The 27,511-nt window shown below is 36.2% G+C and overlaps 2 protein-coding genes across 2 annotated transcripts in view; one reads left to right on the top strand and one right to left on the bottom strand.

The window, feature by feature from the left end:
- The first annotated feature begins 19,889 nt into the window (after nt 1–19,889).
- On the top strand, nt 19,890–20,555 carry LOC123546039 (gastrula zinc finger protein XlCGF7.1-like). Its single transcript, XM_053539680.1, has one exon. It carries the CDS (start codon nt 19,890–19,892, stop codon nt 20,553–20,555), a length of 666 nt encoding a protein of 221 aa, XP_053395655.1.
- A 305-nt stretch (nt 20,556–20,860) lies between these two features.
- LOC123554349 (phosphatidylinositol-glycan-specific phospholipase D-like) overlaps nt 20,861–27,511 on the bottom strand; it is an 87,400-nt gene continuing 80,749 nt past the window's right edge. The window contains exons 21-24 of the mRNA XM_053539679.1: nt 26,416–26,584; nt 23,066–23,257; nt 22,553–22,640; nt 20,861–21,066 (exon numbers count right to left, since the gene is read on the bottom strand). Of these exons, the coding sequence (XP_053395654.1) occupies nt 20,876–21,066; nt 22,553–22,640; nt 23,066–23,257; nt 26,416–26,584 (640 nt within the window). The 3' untranslated portion in view covers nt 20,861–20,875. The remainder of the gene's footprint in view (nt 21,067–22,552; nt 22,641–23,065; nt 23,258–26,415; nt 26,585–27,511) is intronic.

The following is a 27,511-nucleotide window of genomic DNA, read 5'->3' as shown; positions in this document are numbered from 1 at the left end:
TCCCTGATATCACACGCCAAATATCAAGGCTCTAGCTATTATGGATTATGGAAGAAGATTTTCAAAGTTTTTTATATATGAGTATATAGTTTATGCATTTCAAACTCAGGAGTGTCGCCATTTCTGACCCTAGGGCAAAACCCTGAATGATATCACAAGTCAGTTATCAGGGCTCTAGCTATTGTCGCTTCAGAGAAGAAGATTTTAAGAGTTCATAGCTGAAAACCTATTTTAACCAGAGTGACCTATATGTTCAATAAACCGAAATCATTTGAACAATTTTGAAATTCAGCGGTTTCGAAGGAGAAGTTACATAAAATTGCTGACGAAGGACGCATGCACGCACGCACGACAGAAGACGGACACAGCGTGATCGTAACAGCTCACCATGAGCACTTCGTGCTTAGGTGAGTTAAAAACAAAAACGCTTCGTCTTGCCTCTGCCGAGGATCGGATCGAACCATAACCTCTTGAATGTAAAGCCATTGTTCTGACCATTACGCCATATGGGGTCTTGATCTCATTAGAAAATTATCATTTTAATTAAAGGCCTAGATTCACTACTATATAAGTGTCCCCCCCCCCCCCCCCCCCCCCCAAATCCAATATACAACTCCCATCTTATCTGCTGCTTATCAGCGATTATGTAACAGTAACTGATTAGAGGGCAATTAGCACAGCAGGGACCCCAACTAGACCATGAAGATGTGTGCAGTGGAGTTGAAAGAAATTAATTTTTCTTCAGTGAATGTGGAATGATAATAATAATTATTATTATTTTGATATTATATAGATTATAATAACTATTACTTTAATGTTATAATAATAATAATAATAATAATAATAAAAATAATCATAATAATTATTATTATTATTATCATAATAATTATTATTATTACTATTATTATATTACATATAGGATGAAAAAAGATACAGTAATAATATTGAAAATAATAATGATAATAAAACACAAAACTTGCATATTTCTTTAAGAAAGTTCCTCATTATCTTATTATTGTGAAAATAAGTTTCTGATTATTTTATTATTGTGTTTGATCAACAATATTTTTCTTTACATAGAAATGCCAAAAAAAACCTAGTATAACTTTAAATGTTATTAATTATTCATTAATTTAAAATAAATTACATTGTTTCCCCTTCTCACTAATTGATACACTTGAAAGGTAGACTGACTTTCTAATAAACAAGGACCCTTGTTTATTGGAACCATACTGTGATGGTCATTAGCCCCCAACTGTGCTGGTGAAGACAGAAATCCCTTGGCCCACTGCCAAAATCTAGGCCTTTAAAGTCGCGCGATGTGATTCGTTGGGTTATTTTACTTTCAGTTGAAACTTGTGTATTTACAATGTACTTCTATTTCTCAAAACAAATATATTCGGTACTTATTTCTTACCAGAATTAAACGGTAACGGTAGATTTCGCGGAAGGACAGAGCACAGCAACACAGGGCCGCCACAATTAAAAAAAAACTGCAGTGGAAAGATATGGCAGAAGGGTTACTTCAAAAATCCTACAACAGTACATTTTAATTATATTCAAGATACAGAAATGGGCATGAAATAGGAAAAGGGGTGCTGGTGTTGGTAAAGTGGAAAAGCAACACTTTTTGATGTGAAGAAAACTTAAGTGACCGTTTCTGGTTGTCAAACGTGATTAACAGGGCAATGCCTAAAACAGAGCATTAGATTGAAGACGGAAGAATATAAGAATCTCCCTCTGGTTATAGGAATTTCCGACGCGCGGGTACTTGTTTATGCGATATCGATCCTCTTTCGAGTTACCGCCAAAACAGTTACCCGTGAGGCGATATTCCACTGATACCAGCCAGAAAGAGCAATTGTAACCCTAGGAATACGAAGAAAACTATGATCATGAACGGGAAAATATACTTACCCATTTCAAACGCATCGCACATTACTCTCCTAAAACGCACAGTTTGGTAAATGAGTATACAAGAAATAGAGTTACTGTTTATACTGAAGATTGACATGACAATGTAGTATTACAGTCGGACTTCGTTCGCTCAAACTTGAAGGGTCAGGCAAGATTTGTCCACGGTATTGGCAGTTCGAACCATCGAAAAATATACAGTATAAAAAAGATTTTTCCGTGGCCTGGCGATAAGTTCGAGCGAAAAAAAAAGTGTTTTTCAAATTATCTGCGATTGAGCAAACGAAGATCAACTGTATGCTTTGGATTAAGATCATAGTGGATCATTTATGTGGGTTTTTTTGTTCCGTCTTTTCCCTCTATATATGTAAACTAGTGAAGTACTTTGAACTAAAAGTCCCCTCCTACATCATTCTTACATATAATTTTAAAATTAGCATTTATTTGATTAAATATTGTACCTAGCATTCAACAATTACCTTTATAAAAACAAAAAATAAACATACAGATTTTGAAATAGTCAACGGCATTTAAGGTTTTAGTCTTTGGTCTTGTGTAGAGCTTTACTATATTCCAGTAATTTTGCTGTAATGTGACACAATAACATTATAAATTGCAAAATATAGAAGTATCTATAGTTTATCAATAAATGTATAACTTGGAAGCATATTGGTATTCAGAGAGTGAGGGCACTTAGATTTACAACTGCTCGCCCGTCTGTCGGGGTGACCGTCCGTCCGCACGAATTTGTGTCGTGCATATCTCAAAAATATTTTACCTAAAGTCTTCAGCATGAGCAGTTGTGCACTTTGGATTTTTTCGGGATTTTACTCAGTAAGATTAGAGTTACCGCCCATAATGCATAAAGTAACTAAATGTTGATGTCGCATAAATCTACAAAAGTATTTGACCTAGAGTCATTAAACATCAGAGCATTGTTATAAAGCATGTTAGATATGCGCCTGTAGTTTTGATTGAGAATCCACCCAGAAATGCCAGAGTTCTGACCCATGCCTTAGTCAAAAATTAAGCATTTACGGCTTAAACATTTCGTTGCACATATCTCAAACAGTGTTTGACCTGTAGTCATGAAGCTTTATAAGACTGTTATTCAGTTCGCCAAACAGTGCACCTGGTGTTTTATTTAGGATTCTCCCCCACTCAACCTCCCCCTCTTACTACCTCTACCTTTCCTGAGAATAAAAATATAAATGAAGAAAAACAGCCTTTTCGATACGCCCCCTCCCACCCCACCGATGACCTGTATCCCAGCCTAAGGTAATATGAAAGTTAACTTAATCCTGCATTGTCAACAATTGATATATGACCGTCGTTGACAGGAGGTAGGGGTATCAGTGTCGTATGAACATACATGTACTTTATACTAATATGCCTACCTACAAACTATAACTGTTATCAAGCTCCTTCATATACTATATATGTCGTATTTTCTGGTATTTGGATATGTAAAGTTTTCGTATCAATATCTTATATAAAGTTATTTATTTGTTTTCTCAGCTTTGAAAATACGTTTCTCTTTAAAGGGACTAACCCATACATTTTAGGCGAAAAATAATTTCTCTCAGAAATCCATAAAAAGTGAGTACTCTGAAAGTGGCAAGTGGTACAAACCAATTGACATAAGATTTTTGCGAGATATTCTTATACATTTTACATGTATATAGCCAAATATATTGTGCAGAAAAAAGTAAACCTTTGCAACCCTTTTGAAATAATGTAGAACACTCGAACACCTTGCAGCTGCCTTGCGTTTTGTTGCAAAATACTGCTGCGAAACGTACGACTATCGCACGAATTTGCACAGCTGCCGCGCGGACCCTGCAGCAGCTGTTTGTCTTCCCATCTCTAGAAAAGACAGATCCGCTCAGCTCACCCAACTCATGCTGACGAGATTTCAGACTGACAACATTTCTCATGCCACCTAAACATAGATCATGATCTGCACTGTTCGCCATTCAGTCAGTATCTTTTTGGTAAGCACCCCTTTTAACAGTTAATGGTACTGTCCAAATTGAAAGATGGACAAGTTCATTATAGAAATTTAGCAGGGTAATGGTCAAAATGTAAAAACGCACATAAAATAAACAAGTGAATGAAGTATTGCCATGCAATACAAAGTCCCCTACTGGAAGGCACCTAATTTTCTCTACTGCAGTATAACATAATGAACTGATATCTGTCAATGATGTATAAACAATATTGTACTATATATACAATATGTTATAACAAAACACTTGGATTAAAATTTATATATATAAAAACCTACAGTTGTTTTCATATTGAATTTTTTTGGCTGATTATAAAAATGTTATTGAATAAGTTATTTATAGTAACATCAAAGGGAAATTAATCTTTAAAAAAAAAAAAAAAAAAAAAAATCTATATAATATAAGTCCACAAGAAACTCTTTACCAGGTAGAGATAGGTCAAAATACACCTAAAAATTGGATGTAACATGCATGCTGTACCACAGAAAAGTGGTCTCGATTTTTCTCTACCGCCAGTAATAAAAAAGTTACAATAAAATCTATTTATAGTAAAACAAAGGGACGTAATTCTAAAAACAAGGGTGCCTCATGGTGGTGAACATTTGGTCCAAGTTACATCAAAATCCCTCCATGCATGAAGAAGAAATGTTCCGTACAAAGTCATTCTTGAATTTGACCTTTGACCTCTAAATATGACCTTGACCTTAGACCTAGGGACCTGGTTCTTGCGCATGACATGTTGTCTCATCCAGGGGAATATTTGTGCCAACTGATATCTAAATCCTGCTTTGCATGACAAAGTTATAGACCGGACAGGAAAAAAATCCTCTTGACCTTTGATCTCAAAGTGTGACCTTGACCTTTAAGCTAGGGTACTGGGTGTTGCGCATGACACGTCGTCTCATCATGGGAAACATTTATGCCAAGTAATATTGTAATCCCTTGATGGATGACAGAGTTCTGGATCGGACAGGGAAAAAACCTTATTGACCTTTGACCTCCAATTGTGACCTTGACCTTTGAGCTAAGGGTCTGGGCTTTGCGAATGACATGTTGTCTCATCATGGGGAACATTTGTGCCAAGTAATATTAAAATCCCTTCATGGATGGCAGAGTTATGGATGGGACAGGAAAAGAACTCTGTTGACCTTTGACCCCCAATTGTGACCTTGACCTTTGAGCTAGGGGTCTGGGATTTGTGCATGATAGGTCGTCTCATCATGGGGAACACTTGTGCTAAGTGATATTAAAATTCCTTAATGAATGTCAGAGTTATGGACCTTTGAGCTAAGGGTCTGGGCTTTGCGCATGACATGTTGTCTCATCATGGGGAACATTTGTGCCAAGTAATATTAAAATCCCTTCATAGATGGGAGAGTTATGGACCGGACAGAAAAAAAGCCTTGTTGACCTTTGACCTCCAATTGTGACCTTGACATTTAAGCTAGGGGTCCAGGTTTTGCGCATGACACGTTGTCTCCTCATGGGGAACATTTGTGCCAAGTAATATTAAAATCTCTTCATGGATGGGAGAGTTATGGACCGGACAGGAAGAAAGCCCTGTTGACCTTTGACCTCCAATTGTGACCTTGACCTTTGAGCTAGGGGTCCGGGATTTGCGCATGACACATCATCTCATCATGGGGAACACTTGTGCCAAGTAATACTAAAATCCCTTCAAGGATGGGAGAGTTGTGGACCGGACAGGAAAAAGCCCTGTTGACCTTTGACCTCCAATTGTGACCTTGACCTTTGAGCTAGGGGTCCGGGTTTTGCGCATGACACGTCGTCTCATCATGGGGAACATTTGTGCCAAGTAATATTAAAATCCCTTCATGGATGACAGAGTTATGGACCGGACACGAAATTGCGGACGGACGGACGGACGGACGGAATGACGGAAAAGTGCATTCCTATAGTCCCCGAAACTGGTTTTCAACCAGTAGGGCACTAAAAACTAACACATGCGGTTATCGCATATAAAACAATTATCAATTTAATTAAAACAATGCCATAGAGTCTCTTAAATACAGTATAATAAATAAATACGCACAAAGTACGTAAGATCTTCGTACAGTTGTCTTGCAAAAGCTTGCATTTTGTTGTGCGGTTACAAGAAAGTTTTGCAAATTCTTACGACAGCCTTGCGGCATACTTGCAAATGCCTTGCTTTCTTTTTCTTCGACCAGGCTGCGAACAGCGTACTGCTGCCTTGCAGTGTCTACGACCGGTGCTGACCTTTTGCGAATTTGGCTACGGTACCTTTGCCCTGCGAAATCGTACGACCAAAAAAATGCACGTCTGATGAGAACCACTTGCCTTCGAAAATCACTTTTCAGTTCCTTCAATATGTCCTAAAGAGTACATTTTATTGTACTAAGAAACTTTTTTTGCATTAAGAAACCCTTTTTACCTTCTCTCAGGTGGTCTGTTAATACAAGCTGCACTGTAGTTTACGAATTTAAAGACAAACAGATTTCCCTCTACATATGTTGTTATTAAGCTAATACCTTCAAGTCTATAATACGATTTACTGTCAAAAGAAATAATTAACATTATTTTCACTTGAACAAAACTTGACAATTATTTGAAATCTTGAAACATCAAATTAATGTTGTCTCGCAGAAATATGTCAAATTACAATCATTATTACTTATAAAAATTGCCAGGTTAATGTTTAAATGTCTATTTTAATCTAGAAACATGCAAAGAAATAAAGTAAACAATATGTACGTCAAAATATTCTTTCGAAACTACATGTATAAGGTACATACTATATATATTACTTTATTTTGTAATTACAAAATGTAATTTTTTCCATTATTATTGTTGTTATACTCAGGTAAATGTCATTTTAATGCAAATACCGTTTATATTGCATCATTATCCGTACGTTTCTTCAGCTGTATCGGTAGTTTCCTAGATCATTATTCTTACGTTTCTCCAGCTGTATCGGTAGTTTCCTGGATCGTTTCCCGTACGTTTCTCCAGCTGTGTCGGTAGTTTCCTGGATCGTTATCCGTACGTTTCTCCAGCTGTATCGGTAGTTTCCTGGATCATTATCCGTACGTTTCTCCAGCTGTATCAGTAGTTTCCTGGAAACAGAGCCCACAGTACAATTATTTTCTAGTCAAGGATTACAATTATCACTTATTGTATTGGCACATGGATACAGCACCTTGCAAGTGATTCTATAAAATATTTTATACTTTCTTGAAAAAAAAAATAACAATACGCGACATACTTCCATATTATTTCACTTTATCTACAAGTCAAGAGAAGATATGGATTCACATAACGCTATATCAAAATCTATAGAATAAAAATACTAACAAAAATTGCGATTCTGTTGGATATCAAACCCACACCCACAAAATATATATACTGTACCTGTATTATCACGGCTATTAAAGCGGTAGATTTTGTGTTGAATCATACTGATTTGTAAGCATTACCTTAATGACGGACCGTTCCATTATTAAAAGTTTAAGAACATAGCTAACATCAAAACTGAACTATAGGAACGCTTGATTAAGACGAAGAAAAACAATTATCATTTATGTAACGGTCTGTTACAATACACCAAAAAGAAAACTATTCTGCGCATCATAGGCCGTTAACACAAAATGAGCCAACGAGCACAACATGGGTATGGCATTCGCCTTCAAATTTTACAAGGACATAAAGACATGTGCAGAGGTCGGCATATTGTTTCCATACAGTCTAATTTTTATCAGGGAGGCTGTTTAAAATATCCTAAAAAACTACTTTTGTCAAATTATATTTCACTTAAGGTAGTGGACCCGCAAGGACACTCGGCAATTTCCGTGCGATAACGTATCCCCAGTATGCGATTTCGGCATCCCTCGGCCTTAACAGAAAATTGATTTGAGCCGCATCATGAGAAAACCAACATAGTGCGTTTGCGACCAGCATGGATCCAGACCAGCTTGCGCATCCGCGCAGTCTGGTCAGGATCCATGCTGTTCGCTAATGGTTTCTCTACTTGCAATAGGCTTTGAAAGAAAACAGCATGGATCCTGACCAGACTGCGCGGATGCGCAGGCTGGTCTGGATCCATGCTGGTCGCAAACGCACTATGTTGGTTTTATCATGGCACGGCTCATTTTCAAAACATGCCGAAATCGCACTCGGAGACTAGCAGCTAGACCGATAATAAAGAATTTGTCACAAAATTTCAACTTTTCTAAATTTTCTTTCATTTTATGTAATAATGACAAATGCCAGTCTATTTTAGAAGTTTTCGCAGAGAACTGATTGTATTATTATCAGTCTGTGATATTGGACATAGGATATAAATAAAAAATTAAAAAATAATAATATATCATAGTCTAGGAGCTAGTCTAGGAATACGTAAACGAAGGAAAAGTTCCGATTGTCATGACGGGTCCACTTCCTTAAAGAAACATTTTGTCATATAAAACAGAAACTCTGTACTTATGATGTTGCAATTGGGATTGGACATGCATTAGACAATTTGAGCAGTGACTATTTTACAAAACGAGCAAGCTCTAATAAATCCGTGTCTTTAAGATTAAAGTTATCATTGGCAATATGAAAACAAAACTGTTTGACTGCAGATGGGTACGATAGAACACTTTACGCCCCATCTATATATCAGATGGAGATTTGGTTGAAATTATTGATCGTTCAAGCGGACGTCAACATGATTAAGACTCTCAGGGGAAACATCATTTTTTTTCAAGTGTTATGACGTGTCTAAGTGATAGTAGAAAGAATTCAACAGTTTTGATAAATAGTATTGTAAGGAGACGGAATTATTTTTAATAACGGAAACTTTGAGGCATTCCTTGGCAAATAAATTCGCTAAATTAGAGCAGGGATTGAGGAGGAAAGAGAAACATTTCTATATAATACAGAAAATGATATTTGCATATTGTTATTTCAGTGGAATTCACGCAGAGTTTGTAACCCAGGGGCAAAAGAAATTTAAATTCGGAAGTCAACATATGAAATAATAAACTATTATTTCATAGACAGCTGGCACTTGAACTTTATTAAAATAGATACTGGTCTCCGAAACTAAATGGAGGTTGGGGTAATCCTAGAGACAGAAGTTTGTGTGTAAAACTTTTGTTTTATGAGAGTAAATTGTAACCTGATAGCTTATGATTGTAAGTCATTTTACAGAAACTCGAAGAGTCTGTAATTGAGTTTTTAGGTTAAACACCATTTCTGACTTTGAATGGTTATATTTCTGTTTATATTTGCCGACCTTCTTCGTGCCTTCTAAGTCTTCGTACAATATAGATAAATGTATGGAAAAAAGCAATAACTACACAGAGGTTACACCTCAAAATGGTAGCAACGCATTTTTGTAGTCACTACCAAAATTCGGCCGAGTTTTTGTAGCGACAAAATGCGTTGCTTGAGTACTTACGATATGTTAAGAATCATAGAATGGAACGTATTTTGGTAGTGTTTTTTTCTACATCAGGGGCTGTGCTCATTTTACAATACGCACAAAAGAGAGATAAAAGGAGGGGATGTCTCCTATAAAAATGGTGGGGGAGTGGGTTCGGAGTTCCCCTACCGAGATATAGTTCGTATGAAAACAACCAAAATGTAGATCCCTGAGAGTGTGAAAGGGGCCTCAAACGACACTTCCTATGCAATAACATAATATTGTTTTGTTGTTTTAATGTGCTGGTGTTGTCCGAGGGATAGTCCACCGAGATTTTTTAAAGCACGAAAATGTTGAATTCTGTAAAACGAAGTATAAATGTGAGGATGGCACCTAGTTATTTTTTAAAACATCCCACATAAACATAAACGGTGAATTCTGTGCGTGTTTTAGGGGTCTTAGATATATACTAGTATTTCCGACAAAAAAGATTTTTTCGTTTTAAAGGTGAGGGGTTTCGAGAGTCCACCACATATATCTTTGAAACACAACGTAAAAAATGGTAAAATATGGGCGTGGGCTTGCTCGTATAATTTTTTAAAAACTAAATTCTCCGTCGTTAGATTTAGATTTTTATTTTGGTGTATACATGCGAGTGGTATTTTGGGGTCCTCCCCGGACAACACATGGAAATGGTGGGTTCTGTGTGTTTAGATGGGTAAGAAATATATCATTTACTCAGAAATGAAGCCTCCTCCACAATAAGGTTTTTCTCGTGAATCTCCTGAAGTTTAATCTCAAACAGTCTATACTTACTTATGGGCGTTTGTGAAACCTGTCCCAGGGCCATGCGAACGACGCATAAAATAATTGTGGTGAACATTTGTGCAAGTTCCTTCAATATCTCCTGATATATGTCAAAGTTAGTGTTGGATTGATCTCTCCAAGGTTCCTGCTTGACTGAATCTAGGGCCGTTATATTTTCAAGGTCAAAAGGTCAAGGTCGTATGAACGACTATGTTCCATCATGACTCTCTTTGAAATAATATTGTCCATTCGTCACAAAATATTTTTTTTATTAATACCGTTTTGCGTTGGATGTGTACATATCCAACGCATTTTGGTACTACATTTTTGTAAACTACCAATTGCGTTGAGTGTAACGCATTTTGGTAATGACTACCAAAATGTGTTGCTACCATTCTGAGGTGCAACCAGATGCAACCCTTTCTTTTATATGACAAGTAAAAAAAGTACAATTACTTGACCAAATTTGGGACAGGAAAACGAGGGAACTGTGAAAGTCTTTTATGATGATAATTACAAAGCGTAATTTTGCCGTGAGTAATCTGGTACACTTTAAAACGACTAAAGTTATTTTTTATGTACTGTTACAAGGGCTCTGCAAAAAGTTGTAACATTGGGTTTGGATTTCTTAAGTGCTACGTTTTATCAAAAATATTTTTACTACAAACCTTCAAAGTATTCCCTCTTTACCGAAACACATTTTTATAACCTTTTTACCCAGTCGCGGAAAGCAGATAAATAGTCTTCTTTTGGTATCTGTTTGAGACACTGATAAATGGCGCTGCCAAGAGAACTTCTGGACTTATATTTCTTTCCAGAAAGCATTCTCTTAAGCCTTGGAAGTAAAAAAAAACGTCAGAGGGACTCAGGTCAGGTGAATAAGGCGAATGGTTTACAGCTTCCACATTTTCAGAAGCCAAAAAAGACTTAACAATCTCGCATTTGTGAGAGAAGGCGTTTTCGTGCATAAGATGTATTCCTGACCATCTTTTGCTTGGACGTTTCTTATTGTTAAACTTTTTCACTTTCTTCAGTACAGAATTCTTGTAGAATCGTCCAGTGACTGTATGACCAGATGGACAAGGCGCTTGAACGACTGGCCCACTAGAATTGAAGCCCATCACTGTGGCTCAAACATGTGCACCCAGGTTTCGTCACCTGTTAGCAAGTTAGAAATAACCCGTCTATCACAGCCTTTGTATGTTTTCTAAAGTTCCCGGGCACATTTAAGGAGTTGTTTCTTTTGCTCCTCAGTGAGCAAATGAGGTATCCACCTAGCGCAAACCTTTCTCAGGTTCAAACGCTTTTTCAGATTTCTGACTGGCTATTTCTTTCACAGACGTTCGACCACAGCTTTACAGCAGCGATGTTTGCCTTTGTAACAGAGGTTTCAGACCTACCAGAACGGGTATCATCTCCGACAGATATTTTCCCAGCTTTAAAAGCTTTAACCCACCTAAAAACTGTACACATTGAAATGGCCTGAGGTCCATATATACCACACAATTCATCAAATATCTGTTTTGAATCTATATTAAACCTAATGCGGCATTTAATATAGCTAGAATTTCAGTCTTTTCGTCCATTTTACAATGTGACAAGTAAATCGGTCAGTGTATATGACTGCATGTATTTTAATTTAAAATAACTCGGTCATTTGAAAAGCAGTTTGCAAGAAATAAACGGATATCGTTAGCGATTGGACACACCAATCAAGTGCAATGAAGTTTTAAAAAATACCTGGGATAAAACTACGGAAGCCCATTAGTGACAGAACTTTTTCAGGACCCTTGTAAACGTAAATACTGACAAATAAACTATTATACAGTAAAATATATAGCGGGTGTCATTACTTTTCGAAGGTTAACAATATCATGTGTCTCTCGAGCAAGACTGTGTTACTAGTTTTATTATAATACTCCATCCTGAGATATTTAACAAACTAAAATGTTATCCTTAATATACTTCAATTTCAACTTTTTCCCAGTACAAAAGCGCACACATTCTTAAGCGAGCGCATATAACACCCGGTTAGGTTCTATTAGAAACAATTATCACACCTTGATGTTGTTCCAAAAATATAGTATTCAAACTAAACCACTGTATTGGTCTATGGAAATTTTACATTGTTTACTTGAGGTTTAATAAATATACGTAATAATATCTAAGAACTTTTTGAAGCATGAAAAGTAACCAGTGTGTATGAGGGCAACTGAATGTGCAAAAATTCCTAGTTGCACTCCATGATTCCAAATGACAAGATAATAATTACACCACTAAGGGTGTAAAACTGTTGTAAAAAGACATTAAGAGCGCAATTTTATATTGTTTTGCTTATAATATGGAAGATGTTGCAATATTACCCGAAAGTGTTTATGCAACATAGATGGACTGATTTATAGCTACACATTAATGAATAAGAGTAAGAAAGACAAATTGCAGGTTTGTTTAGGAATACATGTGGTGGTATAAAAAGTAATCAAAATGACTGATTTCATTGTAAATTTTCTCCTGGTTCCTCCTAGTCTATTCAGACTGTTAAAATGTACAAATGATTCACTAGCTGTAAACGTATTTTAAACATGTTAAAAGTATGTTACAAGTGTTCGAATAAAGAGCAAACAATGGTTCCGATAAATTTGTTGTGGTGGAAATCATAGGAAGGACGCATTTTTGTTGCAAATTTCAAAGTATAATAATGCCGTGATAATTTCGGTATATGTAAAACCAAGTGAATTTGTCTTGTAAAAGACCAAAATTATGTTTCCGTTACCTACGTCTTCCGGTGGCTCCTGATATGTATGTAAATCAGACAAAAGTAATCTGATCTGCAAAGAGGCGGACTGTTGACTTGACTCTTGAGAAGGTGATCGTGAATGTAAGTAAGGAAAAGAAGATGGCCAAACTAGCAGAGTTAGTAAACATTTCAACACTCTATATGGAACTCTGTTCTGTTCTCTATCCTACCCTACCCTACCCTACCCTACTTCTACTTCTACTTCTACTCTACTCTACGAAACCAAGTTTCAGCAAAGCCTTTGATGTTAGTAGATTGCTTTTGAAACCTGCCCATTATGGCATCAGGGACACCACTCAGTCATTGATACAAGCTTTTCTTTCAGATAGGAAACAGAGAATAGTGGTTGATTTGTCAATTTCCAGCACAGCTCCTGATTTTTCAGGTGTACCCCAAGGGTCTGTTTTGGGGCCGCTTCTACTTCTGCTCTACATTAATGACATACCTGCTGCTGTAACATCTAGCGTGCGCCTTTTTGCAGATGATTGTGTCATTTATAGACAAATTAAGTCACAAGCTGATTCCGTCCAGCCTCAAAAGGATCTCGATGGCTTGTCATTGTGGGAGCAGAAATGGAAGATGTCTTTCAACATAGCCAAATGTCATATTATGCATGTAACAATATCTAGAAAAACCCGTTAATACAGTCTATATGTTACATAATCAACCCTTATCGACAGTTAATCAGGCAACGTTTCTAGGCATTGAAGTAGCATCGTCATGGACCCCTCAAGTAAATTCAACAGCTAGTCAAGCCAGCCAGAAATCAGGTTTTCTTTAACGTAATATACATTCTGCAAAACGCTCCACCAAGACTACAGCCTATAATTCAATAGTAAGATAACTGTTGTAAGACCCGGGCACAGTCACAAATTTCCTTACTGATCTCAAATGGCATACTTTACAAGATAGAAGAAACTACTAGTATAATAGATTAGCATTCTTTCACAAAATGGTTTATAATCATGTTGCCAGTATCTTACACCATACACCAGACAATCTAGGCATTACCATTACCTAGCATATCACATACCAGCTACCACAGCAGATTATTACAAATTTTCATTTTTTTCCACGGACAGTTGTGCTATTGAACACACTTCCATCGTATGTAGTCAGCGTTGAATCAATCTCCAGATTCAAGCCAGCGTTGGCTGCATACGTGCTCCAACCATAAATGTATTACACATGCTTTTATGCTGTTTTAACCCTACTAACATCTTCCTTTCTGCACAACATAGTATGTACATGTATGTACATTTTTTTTTATTCAGATAGAGACTTAAGGTTCTCTTTAGGTTTTGCACAATTATTTTACCACCAACTGCCAGTAAGTACTAGGTGGATTGAGTAGCCTGGAAAAGCTGGTGGTTCTACATGTATCACTTTTTAATTCCCACGCATGGCCATAATGTTTCATTACTGAACGTTTGCCATTATTATAAAAGAAAAAGAAGAATGATATAAACAATATTGTACTATATATATACAATACGTTATAACAAACCGCTTTTAAAATTTGTATATACAAAAATCTACAGTTGTTGATTGTTTCATAACATCTATAAATATAAAAAAGTATCTAATTTCAATTTCGATAACATTTTATTTTAATATTGGTGGGAAAATATGAGAAAAATGTAAGAAATCATCATATTAAAGGGAAGTTATTCTGAAGAAAATACACAAATATTTTTTTAATTGTGTCCATATGACACAAGAGCTTATAAAAAATTACAGACTAGACAGGAAAAGATCACTGTTGACTTTTGGCCTTAAGGGGCTTTACCTTTGCACCTTTACCTTTGCACTAGGGGTCTGGGTATGGCACATGACACAGTGTCTCATTATGGGGAACATTTGTGTCAAGTAATATTAAAATCCCTTAATTGATGACGGGGTATGGACAGGAAAGGAAAAAATCCTATTGACCTTTGACCACTGAAAGTGACCTTGACCTAGTTAGGGATAAAGGGTTGCGTTAGATATGTTGTCTCATTATGGAAAACATTTGTGCTAAGTAATATTAAAATCCCTTCATGGATGAGTTATTGATAATACGGGGAAAAAACCCTATCGACATTTGACCTCCAAGTGTTTCCTTGACCTTTAAGTGAGGGGTCTGGGTGTTGAGCACGACACATTGTCTTATCATGGGTTACATTTGTGCCAAGTAATATTAAAATCCCTTTAAGGATTGTTGAGTTACAGACCGGACAGGAAAAAGGATTTGTTGGCCTTTGACTTCCAAGTGTGTCTTTGACCTTTCAGCTAAGGGTCTTGCGCATGATATTTTGTCTCATCCATGACAGAGTTCTGGGCCGTACACAAAGCAGACCCTGTTCATGCCATGTTAATATTTGACTGCCAAGTGTGACATTGACCCTTGAGATAGGGGACCGAAAGTTGTGCATGACATACTGACTTGTTATGGGGTACATTTGTGCTAAGTAATATTAAAATCCCGTCATGGATGGCAGAGTTATGGACCAGACAGGAAAAAAGCCCCGTTCACGTTTGACCTCCAATTGTGACACTGACCTTTCAGCTAGATGTCCGGGTTTTGCACATGATACGTTGTCTCATCATGGGAAACATTTGTGCCAAGAAATCCCTTGATAAATGACATAGTTATGGACCGGGCACGAAATGCAGACAGACGGACGAACGGACGGACGTCCCTACATATGGATATTTATGTAGCAACTCTTTTGTTCTCTCTATTGTTCTTTTAGCCGCGTAAAAGAACAATAGCCACATAAAATCTTACGGAATGAATGACATCAAAGAAAAAGTACCATTACCTATTGTTCTTATAGCCACCTAAGTGTGCAAAAGTAAGCTCGGAATGACGGACGGACGGAAAAGCGCAATCCTATAGTCCCCGAAACTGGTTTTCAACCAGTAGGGGACTAATAAGTTAAAACATAATAACCGTCATGCAATGGTCAGTTTAGTGCACGCAAACCATCCACTTATTAACCTAAATTCAAATTCTTTAGACGAGAATGTGGAAACAAGATAATTTCCCACAGTAATAATAATGATAATTAATAATTAATATTATTATTATTATCAACATCATCATATAGAATGCCTTAAAGTATTTCTTCTGCCACAAAAGTACAATATCCCTCAAGCGTGATCTGTGCAAACTGATACCTGTCGGTACGATTAGCCAAAAATGACAAAAAATAAGTGATTTAATGAGTGTGTCAGAATCATAAGTACTTAATGTTTTTCGCAGTCATTTCTTAAACTTTTAAAACACCTGTCATGCAGTCATTGATCCTGAACCGCAAAGTCAATTTGGTAAGAAAGACCATTATTTTTGAATGTACAAGATAAGAACTTTTAACCATTCAATTATCACGAAGAATAATCATTTCATCATATATATATCTATATATATATTAAACAATAGTACACCCATACAACGTTCTCTGTTAAAATATGGGACAATGCAGTCTAATATGTTAGAATAATCTATATTGTATATAGATCAAAATAACTGTGAAGAATATGAAGTCTCAGCTGGATCTTCTTTTTAAAACTACATTGATTAGCAGGAACTGCAGGTAGCTCGGTGGGTCTGTTTACAATTTATTATTCTTTCTTTGACCTTTGGAACGGACAAGTTAAAAGTTACTATAATGGGAATGAACTTTAAGACCAAATCGATACGTTGATACAGATTGACACATACACGTTGAAGAAAAATACATCGCTATTTTATACATTTTTACAAAACAAAACTATACATGTAAACACATGTCAGAAATGCTGATGATTTTAATAGGACATCTGTTGTTAATGTTGTTCCTTTGAGATAAAAGGCAAACCATTTTATCTTATAATATTTCTAGATAAAACCTCAAATAGTTCACTGCAAACTTAATTATTAATTAAGGATTAAATGTTATCTTCTGTGTATTTAGATCGGTAAAAACGCACTGGGTCATCTGGGAAATCCATAAATCGCGCTGTTTAATTATACCTGTCTAGATGCATAAAGAAAAGGATTCAATCCTTGTATTTACATTTTACGGTGGCTTGTTAAAACGGTTTTTTTTCTATTAGTGTCAGAAAGTTATGATAGATGCCACTCTACTGATCTTTACAGTATCTACGTAGAACAGACAAAAGGATCCACCCACGTTAACTTGTAATTCGCCGTTCGAAAAAAAAATCCTGTTTCCGATTATTTTTGATATCCTTAAGGTAGTTTTGCACGTTCTGATCAATCATTTTTCTACATTATAGAATATTATGAACCCCGACATTTCAAAACATCAGAATATACTAAACTCAAAAATTTGGATTCCATGCAAGTTTTATTTCTTACAGATTTTATTAAAAAATAACAGTTCATAGGAAAATCACAAACTTGAGGATATTTTAAAGAGTAGAATTGTTTCTACAATTTAGATTTTAATAAAACTGCTGTAAATCAACATACTGTCTATAATACGGTCAGGTGTTATGTATAGGTACTTATGCTTATTTTTAAGACATTTGCACATGATTTAAAAGGCCCACAATTCAAAAGGTATTGAAAAGCATTATTGGGAATGATTTCATGTGTCAACATTTTTAATTCAAAGGAAAGTTTTGTTGCATAACTGTAGCCTATGCATGGAATGACATTTAAATGATTTATACGAAGGATGATTTACTTTTCCTTATTCCGGATCCAGGCGTTATTCTTTCTAATCTGAATAAATGACGTCAAAACTTCCGGTTTGCCAAATATGTAGAACTACCATAAGTAGGCCTAAATCCCATAAAACCACATTGTCTTTGTGTTTGTTACATAAAGATATTCTACAAAAAAAAAACACAAATAGTGAATGTATAGAGGATATTTGTTTGTTTCAGTGTAAGATCGAAATGTATTTCACCGAGTGAACACTATAATTAAATATTTTCACGAGTGGCGCAGCCACGAGTGAAAATGTAAATTATGGTGTTCACGAGTAAAATATATTTCAATCTTACATTGAAATAAACAAATTTTCTTTTATTTTTATGTATTTTCAATGGTTTTAAACAAATTATATCCTTTTTACCGGCACAGCGTCACGTGCATCGCATCATGACGTCATAATATCTATGTAGAAAAACTGTCAAATAGTTCTATGACGTTTCCACACACTGGATAACCGGCTATCTTGACGCCCGCTGGAAATGTAACTCAGCTGGAAATGTAACGCAGCTGTAAATAGGTAGGTAAAGTTTTTCATTTATTTCTATTAAAACGAAGCCAATTCTTGCAAATCAACTTGACAGTTTTATCAAGGAATGACCATTGCTTACATTTACAATTTCTGGGCCAAAAACGATCGTTATGTTTTGAGATATTCGCTAACAATTTATTCACTTTGAAAAATCGAGCAAAAATCCAAAGTTTTGCGCAAATTGTTTTGTTTATGAACAACCTGTGAAACATTTTATCATCTGGTTGAACAGATGTGTCCTTTCGGAATACCTGTGTGAAGTTTCCGGGTTCTACGTTATTCCTGAAAAAGTATATTAGCCGTTAAATAGGCATGGTCGAAAAAAAAAGACTGTCGAAAACGGCCGCTAGTGCTGTCGTTGAACTCAGATGTTAGCATTTATAGACTATCCATTAACTCCGATGATTTTGAATACTTTTGTAAGTAAAAAGTATTACTGGCAGTGATTTGACGGAAACGTAATTATTTTTAAAATTGGCACTTTCATTTCAAGAGGCTTTAGGACTATATTCCTTCACACCCGGGCTGAATTTAAACGTAGTTCACGCGTTCTTGCCATTTTTCCAGCATGCGAAAGCCAACCATATATTTTTTTGCAGTTACACCGAATTTTGCCAGCTTTTGATGGTGGAGGAAAACCACTACAGGTGCCTCCGGGCTACTACAGAAAGTAATTTCACCTCGGGTTTTGCAAGTGCAAATGATTGCTTCTGGCCGTCAGTCCTTGATGGTGCTAGATGGTGTATAATATTATTTGCTCATACATAATTATTTAATTGCTCCTAATGTAAATCTGCTATTTTGTTTTATTCATAAATACCCTTTCAACAAATACCAGTTTATTCATGGTCAAAAACTGCAAGTTGTTGATGTATAGAGGCAAACGATTGAAAACGATTGTTTCAAATCTAAATAAGCAGTACTTTGCAAAATCTCACATGAATGTTAATTAGTTATTTCTTAGCATGGCAGCCACATGTAGCTTTAATCAACATATAACAAGGTAGATCGGAACTGTTCTTTGCTTGTTTACGATCTTACGATAACGGATCCCAGAATTTATGTCACAAGAGTTATCCCCCTTTTGTGCAGTTTACGCATTTGCTCTTTCTGTCTTACACTGTTATTTTGTACAACGCTAGGTATTGTATATTGTTTCACATACATAATGTCTTTTTGTTTAAAAATAAAAGTTTTACGCATACACAGTATTATAAGCCATAAATAAGCTGCCATAAAACACAGACTTTTAGTGTATTCGTGTGTAGATCTTATCTACTAAGATTCGTGTATAAATGTGACTCAGAGGTACAATGATAGCCTACTGATTTGTACTGCCAATCCCGTACTTCAAAACATGATAGAGGTCATTTGGATATCTTAGATCCAAAAATCAATTAGAGGACAAGTTCAGGTTCTGCACACGAGGAAATTGTTCACGTGTACTGGGTATTGTACCCAAATCCTCTTCCACTTATTATGTCTCTGCAGCTTACCTGCACCTGTCAGGATTTATTAATTTAAATTCTATGAATTCAGGTCAGGTGTATTATCATGATCAACATACGCGCTACAGGCGGCCATATTAAGTTTTGCTGTTTTCATTACCCTCTCATACACACATAGATCTACTCAGTTCAAAAGATACATTCATCAGATTTGATTTAGTGACTAAAACAATTTGCAAAAAAAAAAAATGAAACATATTTACACCTCCTTTCTAATTTTTACTTTCAGAAATGGAAGGAGAGAATAATTTCGAATTAGAAGCAGATGAGCCTCTGGATGGGTCTTTGCTTGATATCTCAATAGAGGAAGAAGTTGATAATGAAGTATTTGATTGTGGGATATGCAGTAAATCTTACAAGACAAAAGATAATCTGAAGCGGCACTTAAAAGTACACGACGATAAGTATAAGTTTTCATGTACTTGTTGTACACTGTTCTTTACAACAGAACATGAATACAACGTCCATAAACAATTAAAGCATTCAACAAGTTTCTTGTGTATCACATGTGGAAAGACTTTCAGCAGGAAGGCTCATTTGACAGACCATGCAGCTTTGCATGAACCGGCGGCAAATCCAGACAAGGTTCAAGTTTGTCCTTTCGATGCCTGTAGAAAAAAATTTACCAAGAAGACACGATACCAGGACCACATGAACATACATACAGGGGTAAAACCGTACGAATGCTCGTGTTGTCAGAGAAAGTTTCACGGAAGATACGCCAAGAACCAACATGAACGTGTGTGTGCTGGTGTAGTAGAAAATAGATGCGAAGTGTGTAGCTCAGTATTTACTGATAAGTCCACTGGACACGGATGCTCACACATACTACACCATCCTCTAAATAGCGAAGTTTTTACATACAACCTTGAATCCATTCCTTTAAAAAGTGTATAAGGAGTTGAACACACCAAATTTCCTTACTATGGTCTATTGTGTGAAATTAAGAAAGGGCCATAATTCATGAATAAATAGCCACAGAAAAAAAGTCCATTATTTGTGGTCATCTTCACATTAACGTCCTTCATCTGTGAAATTTTCAAGCATATCCTTCCAATAGTGTTTGAGGAGTCAACACACAAGATTTTTCTCTATATTCTACATAGGGCCAGAACTACAGTGAAAACAGTCACAGGAAAAGTTCCTTCCTTTATGGTCATAAATGTGGGGGCATAAAAAGGGTAAAGCATAAGTTTGTAATTTTAAAGGAATATGAGCTAGTATACACTGCTAACAATATCTAATGCTACTAATAAAAGTATCAATGTAGAAATTTTAAAATCTGAAACAAACAAAAACAATTTACTTGCCTGCAGTCTTGGACATGGATAAATTAGTGAGTTTCCACAGTCGACCTTGAACGGAAAATTTTCACCACCTGTATAGATATACACCTGGCCTTGCTCAGCTGTAAATATCAAGGTATCAATGTTACAATTTCTTTAATCAACAAAATAAAAGGTGAGTAAGAAAAAATAAAAAAAATACAGATCTTTGTTAATTTGTTTCGTTCTGTGTATTGTATTGTTTTTATTATGATATCAGATTTATAGAGTATAACTACCCTTTTCATGTTAAACACTTTCAAAGGTACTTAAGTTAACATGATAATAAATAAAGGAAGCCACTCAGGGTGCCAATTCATCCCCTACCTGTATAGGCACACAGAGATCTGACCAGAGGGTGAGAAGGAGAGAAAGCCCCCAGAACAAAGAGAAAGAGAAATCATTTAGATACAGGCATGACCGGCTAACTTAGCCTAGCTCTTTGCAAATGGACTGGTTCTTCAAAGTGCCCAGTGTATAGCATCTATACATACTAAGCTGACTATCCTGGTAAGAACCGGTACTGGGTTGTTACTTGGATTGTAGACACTCAAAAGCATCTCAGAAATTCCCAGGGCCTGGTCAGGGATTTGAATACTGGACCTCTGGATTGACATTCAACTGTGTTACCACTAAACAACTTGGCCACCCTTTGAGCGAAATATTTTTCCAAAAGTACAGCAGTTTCATCAGGAAAATATCTATCACTCTTTTTCATTAAACCCATCAAAACATTTAATAAAGACACATGAAGTACATCAAGTTTGAAACTGGAGTCACGTCTTGCTATGAATTTTCCTCATAGCTGAATACTTTATGTAAGAATTAATGGGTTATGGGGTTCTAATGATAGGTTGCTGGCTAACTTATGTTTGTCAAGGTGCCCCGAATACCTACATAATGACAGGAGTTGTAAACAAGGTCTACACAGAAATGTGAAGATATCAAAAACCACTGTAAAGTGGACATAATTTTATTGTGAATATAGGGCCACTGCTATGACTTTGATCTTAAAGCCTATGTACCCGGTATTCTAAATTGATGTAATAAAAGGTCCAACTAAAGCCACTGATTACCTGCATGAAAGTCTCTGCTATGGCATAAAATTTAATTCCGCAATGAAGAGCATACAGAATTCAGCAGATTATTGTTTCAAATGATAAAATTCAAACAACTAAACTTTATAAATCTAATGATTCAAATGCCACCATCTCTCCTATTATTTATGTTACTTAAACATATCAGATTTGAAAGGTTTGCTCAAAATTTATATCATTAAACTTAACATTTTTATTTGTAAACAGCATAATTAACCTTTAGCCTGCTGGCGGCAAACGATTCTGCCTTTGCGACCAGTGCAGACCAAGATCAGCCTGCACATCCGTGCAGTCTGATCATGGTCTGCACTGTTCGCTATTCAGTCAGTACATTTTCAGTGAACACCCCTTCAGATAATAAATGGTATTGCCCAAATTAAATGATGGACCAGTCCATTTTAGAAATTTAGCAGGCTAAGGGTTAATACACCTAAAGTAATTAAAGTCATTGTTGAGATAAATGTATAGCTACCGTCAAACAATTCTTCCGTGAAATCCTCCGTCCTAAATGGAGCTCCAATAAATAGGTCACTCATTGTATCATTGTTGACATCCCAAAACTAAAAAAGGTGAACATGAAATACAGCAATTAATGTTTTCTATGTTGTTGTTAGGTTTAACGTCAGACCAACACAAATATAGGACGTATAGAAACTTTTCAGCTTTTCATGGTGGAGGAAGACCTAAGGTACCCTTCCGGGCATTAATTCAGGAACCAACTGAAACCTGGGTAGGACAGAAATTAATGTACTCTACCTTAATTGTAGAATTCAACAAAATATTTTATATCTGACCAAGTCATGTAAAGTGAATGCAATAATTAATATTAATGAATGTAAATAGAAAATTTTAAACACCATGCATTAAATTGCAGTATTATCCAATATAAATGAAACAGACACTGTTTAATCCAAATTCTAATAAAAGCAAAATAACTACAAAAGACATTTTATATCAACATATCTATTTAGATAAATTTGTTTACCTTAACTTTGTAGCCGAATCTTTCATACGATCTGTCTCCTTCTATTACATGATCAGCTGTTGGCGATTTGGTACTAGGTAACCGTCCTGCTGTTGTGTTAAAGAGCCCTACAACCCCGGCCTGCTTAAATTCTGAATGTCTGCCTGCGATTGAACCACTGACTTCCTCACCAAGCTGACTAACTGCTATAACCTGGAAATCAAAAGAAACAGACCAAGTGAAATAACTGTTTCCCCATTAAGCTGACTAAAATTTAAAACAGTTATAATTGGGAATGAAAACAAACTGATCAGGTGAAGGAAGGACTCCTTTACCAAGCTGCCAAACTGCTTACCTCAACAGGGAGAGTGCAGATCTACTGATTGCGGGGTCGTGAGTTCGATCCTCAGGCAAGGCGAATGTCACAATTTGATATAAGATATTTTGTCTGAAATCATTTGTCTTCCACCTCTGATTCATGTGGGGAAGTTGGCAGTTACTTGTGGAAGACAGATTTGTACTGGTACAGAATCCAGGAACACTGGTTAGGTTAACTGCCAGCCATTACATAACTGAAATACTGTTGAAAAACGGTGTTAAACCAAAAACAAATCTGATCAGGTGAAGGAAGGGTGGCATATTTACCAAGCTGACAAACAGCTTTACCTGGAGATCAAAACTAACTGATCAGGTGAAGGAAGGGTGGTGTATTTACCAAGCTGACAAACAGCTTTACCTGGAGATCAAAACTAACTGATCAGGTGAAGAAGGGTGGTGTATTTACCAAGCTGACAAACAGCTTTACCTGAGATCAAAACTAACTGATCAGGTGAAGGAAGGTGGTGTATTTACCAAGCTGACAAACAGCTTTACCATGAGATCAAAACTAACTGATCAGGTGAAGGAAGGGTGGTGTATTTACCAAGCTGACAAACAGCTTTACCTGGAGATCAAAACTAACTGATCAGGTGAAGGAAGAAGTATTCACCAAGCTGACTAACAGCTTTACCTAAAAATCAACACTAAGTGATCAGGTGAAGGAAGGACGCATTTACCAAGCTGACTAACAGCTTTACCTGGGAATCAACACTAAGTGATCAGGTGAATTTATTTATTTATTTTGTTGGGTTTAACGTCGCACCGACACAATCATAGGTCATATGGCGACTTTCCAGCTTTGATGGTGGAGGAAGACCCCAGGTGCTCCTCAGTGCATTATTTCATCACAAGCAGGCATCTGGGTAGAACCACCGACCTTCCGTAAGTCAGCTGGATGGCTTCCTCACATGAAGAATTCGACGCCCCAAGTGAGGCTCGAACCCACATCGATGAGGGGCAAATGATTTGAAGTCAGTGAACTTAACTACTCGGCCACGGAGGCCTCTAAGTGATCAGGTGAAGAAAGGACGCATCTACCAAGCTGACAAACAGCTTTACCTGGAAATCAACACTAAGTGATCAGGTGAGGGAAAGACGTATTTACCAAGCTGACTAACAGCTTTACCTGGATATCAACACTAAGTGATCAGGTGAAGGAAGGACATATTTATGTATACCAAGCTGACTAACAGCTTTACCTGGAAATCAACACTAAGTGATCAGGTGAAGGAAGGGCGTATTTACCAAGCTGACTAATAGCTTTACCTGGAAATCAGAACTAACTGATCAGGTGAAGGAAGGACATCCTAAACAAGCATTACAACAGCTTTCACCTTGGAAATAATATAAAGAAATTGCTTCAAAAATACAAAGTCCCTTCCTAGTTTTGGGACAATTATGCGAAAAGGAAAATATCTTAATACAATGACATTCCTTTCACGAATATGCAACACTATAAATTTTGTTTATATAGTAACAACTATTATTTTATAATGTAAAGCAAAATGACAAGGACCCAGTTGCCTTCTCTGTTTATTATCTGTACAAAATGTTGGTATGCAATGTTTTGCCATTTACATATGAAATTTTACTCTGTTTAAAACAAAAATAAAGCAGAAAAAAGCAAAGTGATAGCTCTGACACGGGAACAACAGCAAACTTCATTATGATGGTACCAATTAAGTTTATACAGTCAGCAACCTTACTTCATTGTGAAATTATGGCACTCTAAACATGTGGTGTTGTATTTATAATGTTTATATACTTAGAAACAGACATAACAAGAGCTGTCCATAAGACAGCCAAGCTCGACTATTCGAAATATTGTCACAGAAGCAGGAAATTATTACCCAAAATGTTAAATATCAAAAGAGTTTTAAGTTCGAAAGGGGACATAATTTGACCAAAATACATATCAGAGTTATGGGACTTGGTGCTATCAACTAGTTTTATAACCCCGAAGAAACATATTAAGTTTCAATTCAATATCTGCATTAGTTTTGGGGATAGTAACTTGCATGTAAAACTTTAACCAGAATTTTCAAAGTCCAAAAGGGGGCATAATTTGCTCAAAATACATGTTAAGAGTTATGGAACTTGACCCAGTGAGGTTGGTAATTGACCTAGAAAAAGAATAAATAAGTTTCAAAGCTATATGCCTTTTGATAATAGCTGTATGTACTTGCACGCAAAACTTTAACCAGGATTTTCTAAGTCCAAAAGGGGGCATAATTTGCCCAAAATACATGTCAGAGTTTAGGACTTGGTGCTATCAAGTAGTTTTAAACCCCGAAGACACATGTGAAGTTTCAATTTAATATCTGTAGTAGTTTTGGAGATAGTTACTTGCATGTAAAACTTTAACCAGGATTTTCTAAGTCCAAAAGGGGCATAATTTGGCCAAAATACATGTCAGAGTTATGGGACTTGACCCAGTGAGGTAGGTAATTGATCTAGAAAAAGAAAAAATAAGTTTCAAATCTATATGCCTTTTAGTAATAGCTGTATGTACTTGCACGCAAAACTTTAACCAGAATTTTCTAAGTCAAAAAGGGGGCATAATTTGGCCAAAATAAAGGTCAGAGTTATGGGACTTGGTGCTATCAACTAGTTTTATAACCCCGAAGACACATGTGAAGTTTCAATTCAATATCTGCATTAGTTTTGGAGATAGTAACTTGCATGTAAAACTTTAACCAGAATTTTCTAAGTCCAAAAGGGGGCATAATTTGCTCAAAATACATGTTAGAGTTATGGAACTTGACCCAGTGAGGTTGGTAATTGACCTAGAAAAAGAATAAATAAGTTTTAAAGCTATATGCCTTTAAATGATAGCTGTATGTACTTGCATGCAAAAACTTAACCAAGGTGTGACGCCGACGCCGACGCCGATGCCGACGCCAGGGTGAGTAGAATAGCTAGACTATTCTTCGAATAGTCGAGCTAAAAATAGATTATAAATCACTATGTTTATAAGGAAGGGCACATTTTACCTGTTCATTTTTGTCAGGGTATGGTGAACCAATATCTGCACTCCAACCATTTTCTGAAAAACGTGAATAACCATATGCCGTCCAGTTCTGTGTCAGGTTAGTTCCGTAAAATGCATTGATCTGTCCGACACTCTGAATGTCTTCATCTGAGGTATAAGAGCAGTTAGGTCTGGAAAATGAAGAGAACTCAGCTGATAAATCCTGAGAGAATGCTTGTGTTGCCTAATCAAATATTATACAGTCATTATAATAGTAGCTTGATCTGGGATGCTGTATTCAGCTTTAGTGAATTTTGCCAGATCAGATGACACAAGGCGTGCAAGTGCACGACGAGTGCCGAATACAAAATCCCAGATCTAGCTTCTGTTATAATGACCCTTTTATTATATACCGCCACATTTTTCTTTGTCGTTTTGTTATCGAACAAAATCCTTAATGTTTTAACAGTTTACCGATGTTAAAATAGAACTGAATGTAGTTCTTGTGTGCACTATTTATAGACCTGCATTAGGTCATGCATATTAAATGAAAGTAGTCTGGCAACATACAATACAAAAGGTACAATACAGATTTTTTCTGCCTGTACGTATCAATTTGTAAAATACAAGTCATATTTTTGACAGAATTTATATAGGTACTGGTTGGGAACCATTTTCCGGACAGGACCAGTTTCCAGACACATGTAATATCCACTTTATTTCATTGTTATTCATGTAATTGTTTCATCTAGATCATTTAGATGTTTGTTCTTCATGTCTACAACAAACCACTATTTTATAAGGCTGTATAATGTTTGGGTTTTTGATGATAACTCACCTGCGTTTACAAAACAACTTTCTGTCTTAACGGGGCATGAAGATAGCATTGCGCATGCGCAGTAGTTCACACATGCTGAGGTATCAAGTGGGGAAGAAATAATCAAACTACATAATGATTGTCTGCTGATAACATGTTCTACTTTTAATTTCACGCTAAAAGTTACGTAACATGTAGGGCTGTCGATTTTTGAACTAATTTTATTCTATATCTATTGGAATTATCAAGAATTTGTATAAGACGAAATTCGAGTTTTTTATAGTCAACCTTGGTTTGCTAT

This window comes from Mercenaria mercenaria, chromosome 3 (genome assembly GCF_021730395.1).
Source record: "Mercenaria mercenaria strain notata chromosome 3, MADL_Memer_1, whole genome shotgun sequence".
Lineage (NCBI taxonomy): Eukaryota > Metazoa > Mollusca > Bivalvia > Venerida > Veneridae > Mercenaria > Mercenaria mercenaria.
This window is presented reverse-complemented; position numbering and strand designations above follow the sequence as displayed.